The 7,693-nt window shown below is 34.8% G+C and overlaps 1 protein-coding gene across 1 annotated transcript in view; it reads left to right on the top strand.

Annotated features, from left to right (window-relative positions):
* Positions 1–7,417, top strand: part of MFSD14B (major facilitator superfamily domain containing 14B) — a 31,765-nt gene extending 24,348 nt beyond the window's left edge. The window contains exons 11-12 of the mRNA XM_056325052.1: positions 1,390–1,547; positions 5,795–7,417. Of these exons, the coding sequence (XP_056181027.1) occupies positions 1,390–1,547; positions 5,795–5,998 (362 nt within the window). The 3' untranslated portion in view covers positions 5,999–7,417. The remainder of the gene's footprint in view (positions 1–1,389; positions 1,548–5,794) is intronic.
* The last annotated feature ends 276 nt before the right edge of the window (positions 7,418–7,693 follow it).

A 7,693-nucleotide genomic window follows, 5' to 3' on the forward strand; every position in this document is an offset into this window, starting at 1 on the left:
GTGAGGATTAATGTAACAGTACCATCTTTTTTAGTTTCCATTAAAAAGGCATCTTTTGAGATTGAAATAAACCTATACAAGAAGCTCTATTCTGTGTGGAAAAGTTGTCCCTATTTGCTTTAATACCTCAGATTTTCAAGGAAAAGAAGAGGAAGCTTAAGGAAGTAGCTGATCTAAGAAGACAGCAAAATTAATTGGTTTTGATATGAATGAGGAATGAACAATCAGAAATAAATTCATTTAAAGTAAAGTGGGGGAAGGGGTCATCACAAAGTAGAACCCTTGTGTATAATAATTGAATTTAGTGTTCTCATTATAAGTATTAGTCTTTAACATTTTACTGCTTGAAGTTAGAGAAGTGTAGTTAATATGTGAGGTATGAAGGAGGTGTAGTTCTAGGAGGCGCATTTCCATTGAGCTTGAAAGTTGCAAAAGACAGTGTTTTGCATGGCTTTTTTAATCATTCTCTTCTCCCCCATTTTTGTTTTGTATTTATGTCATGAATTGAATAGTTAAGTTGAGAGAAGGCACTGATCTTTCATTTTACATAGAGGAAACTACTGTTAATAGTGCAGGCGTACAGTAGTTTCTAGAGTGATATTTTGCCACCTAGTGGCACAAAAATTTTAAGCTTACGTGTCAACCTATGAAGAAAAAAACTTATACAACTTTGCTTTACACTTGTTTTCTTTCCTTCCGTTTTACAAGTTACTGCCTTAGGAAGGAGGTGGATACGCAGACTACTAGTATTGTAAAAATAGTGTTCTGAAGAATCTTAATCTGTAAGATCACCAAAAAACTTCTTACACTTCAGGAAGTTGAAACAGAAATACACCCCTAGAACCTGTATTAATCAAACTTCTAAAATAATCTAATGTAAAACTGCATCCAAGCTAGTACTGCTGCATTTACTGCCCTGAATGAGTTACTTCGTACTTAAATAAATCCTGATTTTTAGACTGGTGGTGGAAGAAATCTGTTACGCAACCCGTAACACATGGATGCATTACTCTAACTTTCACTTGAAAATAAATTGAGCAGGTACCACACTTAATCTCTGCTTTCTTTGTTGTGGGCTTTGGGTGAGGGTGGAAGAACTCTAATAGAGAAAATCAGACTTGCACATAAATGTAGTTGCTCATACTCAAAACTCGCATTACTTCCAGTAGCATGCAAGTACAGTGACAGAACTATGGTCATGCAGAGAATTATTTTAACAAGCCAAGTTGTCTTCAATGTATTTCTTATGATCTTGGTATGCAGACATAATTATGAGATGTGCTATTTTAGAACAGCTATTAGAATATACTCAAGAGCTGTAAGCTGTGAATGTTTCATTCTTTATTTAAAAAAAATAAATAATCCTACTCCTTTATTTTTCTTCATTAGGTGTTGTCCAAGGAATAATAACTGGAATAAGAGGTCTCTGCAACGGCCTGGGACCAGCACTGTATGGCTTTATTTTCTTTCTCTTTCATGTGGAGCTCAATGAATTGCCACCTGATCAGACATCTGGAAAAAAAGCAATGCAAGATACCAGTGATGAGGTGAGTTTAAAATTTGATGTGAAGTTTGCAGTGTAGAACTCGGGGATAAAAATCTGTCATTTTGGTTGATTTAAATCCTTGATACCTAATTCTTGAACTCCTCGGTTCTCACTTGTCAGCTTTATTGAACTATTAAGATAGCTTATAACTTAAATTTGATAGTACATACTTAGATTTACGGTAGTAGCAGCTTTGGTTTCAGTAGTCTTAACAGAGCCAGTTAATGTGAATCTACTCATAACACAGTTAAAATTCAGTATTACAGGGAAACATGAAATTTTGACAATAGGAGGGTAATTTTTGTAACTCAGTAAACTGTAACAAGTTTATCTCTGAATCTCACAGCAATAGGTTAATTATTCATGTACACAGTAATTTAGTATACAGTTAAGATATGTTTATGGTTTTTTGTTTGTTTGGGTTGGGTTTTTTTTCAATGACAGTAATAATGCTGTTTATCGTCTTTCCTTACCTGTATGAAACTTGAAGGGTAATGGAGAAGTCAATCCTATACAACATTTTTGGAACTCCCTTCGATCTTTTGTTTTGTTTTGTTTTTGTTTTAAATCCCTTCCGTCTTTGTTTCAGGTCTGCATTTTTGTCTACTTTGTTCTTCCTGATTTGACTTCCAAAATGTCAAATATATGCTTACTAGAGTTTGGAACCTTATGGACTCCTTTTAGTTTGATTGCTCTGACCTCTTCAACTACAATTTCATTGCTTTTTCAAAATACTAAGAATGCACTTTCCAGAGAGGTGATGATCTCTTAGTTTGTCATTAAGCTGATTAAGACAGACAACAGATTAGCTGGTAATAATAAATAAATAAATAAATGGTAGTGTTACTGTGGAAACAAGCCTCTTCCCAGCTATTAACTATAACCAGTGCTTGAACATATTGGTGGCGTGCTCCATAATTTGCTCAAGCAAACAAAGTAGAGTTTTAAAGTAGGAGAGTAAGGGGGTAAAAACACTCTTTTTTGTTCAAAAAGGAACCTGTAGTGAAATATGGAGACCATTAATAATCACAGTTTCAGATTCTCAAGAGCTGTGTCATGCTTCCACTGGATAAAATTTCATTCTTGAACTCTGTTTTTTAAAGCATCAAGTCACGTAAGCTTTTCTTGGGGGCAGGAAGTGTGATGACTTTTTGACCTTGAACATACATTTCTGTTATAAGTAATTTCAGTATGTTCTGTTACTTTAAGAATATCCATGTGTTTTTTTTGTTGAAGTAGTCCAGATGTATTACAGTGGAGTAACTGACTGTTCCAGTAAGTTATAAATGAGTCAGAACTTGTGTAGCAGAATTTTCTAAGACTTAACGGTAGAAAAAATTCCTGCAGTGAAGCCTATATGTAGGCTTCCTTATAAAATAATGATTTTTCTAAACAGTAAGTGGAAGTTAAACCATCATTTCAGACATCCTTGTTTTCTTGAAAACCTACTTAATAAATAAGTAGACTTTTTTTAGTTAGAAGTACAGCAAAATAAATACATATTTGTATAACTAAGATTGTTTTTTCTTCTAATTTCAGTAGGACAGCTCTTACGTTTAATTATGTATGAGCTCATAAACTTTGTTAAATGTCTGTAATTACCCCTACTAATAGTTACCAGGCACCTAACACATGGGACTATCATTCAGGAAAATATTACAGTTCTTTTTCATACTGATTCTTATGTTCAAGTCTAATGTAACAGTGGGAAAGAACCACCATTCAAATATTATATAGGCATAAAAATTGAGCCAAGTAAAATGAGTGGAAATAAAAACCAGGGAATACACGCTGATTAGACAAGGAAAATGTGTACAAGCCTAGCTTACAACACTAGAACTACCATGGATTTGCAAGGCCCAAATGCAAGCTACATGTCTCTTGATCTTGTTCAGTATTTTAAATTGATAATTAGGAGATGCTTTACAGATATACATAGTTTGAAAAACATTTATTTTATTAAATGCTAATAAATCTTCACTAAGAGATGTTTTAATAACAAGTTTAAATGGTCAAGTACCTTGTTTTAAAAAGTTACTGGATGTCTGTGGAACTGCTGTTAACTGGTAAGTCATTTAGTCTGTGACAAGCTTTGTTAATTTTTTTTTTTTATTTAAGCTTGTATTCTACCCCTGCTTGTCCAAAGCTATGAGTGTATAGAAACAGCTGAGAATGCACTCTTACTGTGCTGAACCTTGATCAAACCCCAAGGTGCTGTTAAGGTGAATTAAAAACAGTTCTTCCTCCTTTATTTCCACTACTGTAATAGTGGGGATTATTACAACTACAGGAAATGGATTTTAAAGCTGTTATCAGAAATAGGTTATGTATATAGGTTTTGTTAAAATAATTAATGTGAAGAATAAATTTGTGTAACTTATGACACATTTTACTTTGACAGAAAGCTGTCTTGTCCCATTAAAAAAAAAAAGTTTAACTGCTGAAAGCTGATTATTGCCATAATTTAGTATTGTACCTTTCAGATATAAAGTCTTCTGTGTACACTGATGGACAAAGTGCTAAAACAAATGGTTAGATACCATGGCTTTGTAAACCTCAAATTGTTAGATATAATGGCTTTGTAAACCTCTATATTCCGACAGTAGACAGGGAAATCTGGATACAAATTTCGGTTATTTAATGTGTAGAGTAAATGGATGGGAATACATCCCAGTGGTAATTTCTGGAGGATTATTTTAAGGAGCTTGAACTTGAAGGCAAGTCAGAAAAACAAACAAAAAAGTATTAGATTCTGTTGCTCTAGAGGACTTAAGAACAGGATTTTACTGAATATCACTTTTTTTTCCTTGCGGAAGTGGGAGAGTTGCAGTGTTACCACAGGTCACAGTTGCAATTCTGTTCTGTCAAAGAATTGATGTACCTATTCAAAAAATTGTGTATCTGCTATGCAAAGCATAAACAGTAAAAGCATATCTGGCTTAATTCCTATTTAAATAACTGTTTTCAAAACTGGAGACCCTGAAGAAGAGTGTGAGGTTGCATAACGGTCCACAGTGAGCCCTTACAGCGAACAGGGCAGCCGTAGGCTGTGTTTGGACAGCGATAGTAACTTGGCAATGCAATAAGCAGGGACTGCTGTTCAAAGCTTCTTACTCCCTTCAGTGGAACTGCAGTAGTGGAATATTCAAAAGCTGCTAAGATAAATCAGCTGTTACACTACAGATGAGGATATTAATTTATTACATTTGAGTACTTGTGGGCTTAGCACCACTTGAAGATTTAAGTAATATTGTTAGTATAAATTATGTTAATATGATTATATACTTTAAAGACTGTCAGCTGAAAAATTAGGCCTCTGCTTGTAGTAAGAGTTGAAGCAAGGGAAATATGCTGTTACTTTATGTTTAATTTCAGCTGCTTTCCCACTTTGTATTAAAATAACTTACTGCATTTCATTTGGTAGAGAAAAAGGACACTGGATTGACAAGTTTAATCTTCTGATTTCTATTTGATTTTAGTTGACAAAGATACAGAGAAGTTGTTCAAGATAAAAAATAGTTGCTGGATTGCTGACACTTTCTCTTGTGGAATTTTGTCATCAAACATAGCTGGCTTAAAATTAGTCTTACAACCTTTCTAGTGCATGCTTTTAACTGGGGTTATGAAATGTGGACAAGTTGTTTTTTAAATTTAAAAACAAACTGCTTAGAAGCAAGAGAGAATAATTCCAAATACCAAGTTGTACACGCCAACAGCCTGACTCTGCAGTGAGAACAGTATGTACTGCATAGCCTGCAGTACTTTCCTCACTCATGTATTAGTTTTTGGGAATGTTTATTTAGCTAACGATTCTAATGTATGTCAGCCATAGAAGCTAGTGGAAAAAGTGAAGTTGAAAGATTTACTGAGCATTTCCTTCTGGGTGTTGTGACCTTGTCCTATTAGTCTTCAGAGGAGTCTTGCTGATTTAACAGGCATGTTGCCTAAAGAAAAAATAAATACAAAGAAGCATCAGTCATTGTTTCATTTGCTAAGCAAGCCTATTGTCAGTTGGTAGTTCTGTGCGTGTTTCTGTTTTTTAGATCACTATGCAGATCAGGTGAGGAATTCTTAGGGACTGTAGATGCAGAAAATTCAGGTTGTGGTATATGTATGAACTTGTTTGCATAACTTTATAGTCACTGTAAATAAGTCTGCCATTATCTCCTGCTTTAATGTTATAGTTCTTAATGCAGAAGTCAATGTCTAAAACTTCATGAATTCTTTGATATGCTTGTTTCCCTGCAGAGAGCAATCATTCCTGGTCCCCCCTTCCTGGCCGGAGCGTGCATTGTTCTTCTGGCTTTTCTAGTTGCCTTATTTATTCCTGAGAACAGCAAAGCCAGCAGTACCAGAAAACACAGCGACAGCATCAGCAGTACTCTGAATAACAACCTGGACCAAAGTAGTGAAGAGGACACTGAACCATTGCTGCAAGATAGCAGTGTATGAAGCCTAACTTCTGAGCAGACTAGGGAACAAATTCATGCACTGAATTGCAGCTCTGGAAGCTTGGTGGGGTCTAGAGAGTATCTGGCCTCTGAATGGAAGGTGGCTGTGTACAGGGGAAGGTCAGATGCTGTACGATACTTGAGTTTGATGCCATACCTACAGGAGGGTTTGTTTAGCATGGCAGGTCACAACTAGACATGATTCTGCCCGATACAGGACTGCAAATGCTATGTCAAATCCTGGTATGGGGTAGAAAGCAGAATATACAGTTGTAATAGATTTTTTTTTCCCAAAGTTTGAACATTCTGTTCCCAAAGTTATATGCAAAATAATCAGGTTTAATGCAGAACAGTTTCTGCCACCACTGTGAAAGGTTGTTTTGCGTTTCTTACGCCTTTGTCTTCAGGTATGCTACATGTAGCCCTTACAATATAAGAGGGACTGATCTACATGGTTCTGGTATCTGAAGTAGTGGTTATCAATAAAAGTAATTAAATTTCCTGAAGATACATTCTCAAATACTATTTAGTAACGAGAAGTCCAGTAGTTACCAGAAAGCAATGATGAAACTGAGATGCCTTTTGTGGGTGTATGATCACACATGACAGTCGTTACCCATAAATCAAGGTCATATTGAAGTCTTAAACCCGCATTTCAGAACAGTATGTTCTCAGCAGTTAAAGCAAATCCAGATGGCACCTGAGAGCACTGGTCACAATAATGTTTTCTTGTAAAAAATAGAATTTTAATTATAAAAAGAGCAGTGTCAGAAATATGGACACTTGTGACTTCTGAAGCAGGAAAAACAGTGGGTGCCGGAGTAGTTTACATCAAGAAATATGTATATTTATTGCATTTTGTCACTTTATCTGACATATGAAATAATCTTCCCTATTAATTCTTTTCACCCCTGCCTTAATTGCTACTTAGTGTTCAGTTATTAGTCATATTTAGCCTTCATATCACTGTCTTACCTGCTGATATATTCATATCAAATTTCTAAAAGATGCTTTAAAGAAGTTACAAATGGCTAAAAATATGCTAATTTTTAGAGACATTTTATGAAAAAGACACAGATTTATATGTATTTTGTTGCAGTGTAAATGGACCATTAAACCCAACTTTAATGAAGTACTGCTATGAATGTTTTATATGTATGCAATATATGTAGATATTTGTAAGGAGTTTTAATTTTTCCAGGTGGAGCACTGTGTAAATCATGTAATTATAAATGTAACGAGGGTACTGACAGATAAACAGTTTTTTAAAAGGATTGTGTATTGGCTGAACAAATTTAAAAAATATATATTTTGAAACTTGTTCAACATTGGGCAGAGACAACAGACCTTTTGTACTATGCAGTTTGGTTTTTAAGTTAATAAGCTTCCTAATGCATAATAAATCTACATCTTAAGCTTTCTAGGTTTCATGTGTAAGTGTGTTCTTCCAAGTTCACTATTGTGCCTTCCCTTCTTCAGAACAGAAGTGGTTTAATCCTAATTTTCTGGTGAGGTTTACTTGGAATTCAAGTCTGGGCTTTTATGCTGGATATTTTTTTTGCTGCAGGTTGGGCTGCAGTCCAGTAGGTTTTGCATTATCCCAGTGTACAGTGTCTTCAACTTGATATGGAGCTTAAAGAGATCATGGAATATGTTAGTGTTAAAAGTAGCAGTTTTCAAATTTATTACAATTAAT

This window comes from Falco biarmicus, chromosome Z (genome assembly GCF_023638135.1).
Source record: "Falco biarmicus isolate bFalBia1 chromosome Z, bFalBia1.pri, whole genome shotgun sequence".
Classification (NCBI taxonomy): Eukaryota; Metazoa; Chordata; class Aves; order Falconiformes; family Falconidae; genus Falco; species Falco biarmicus.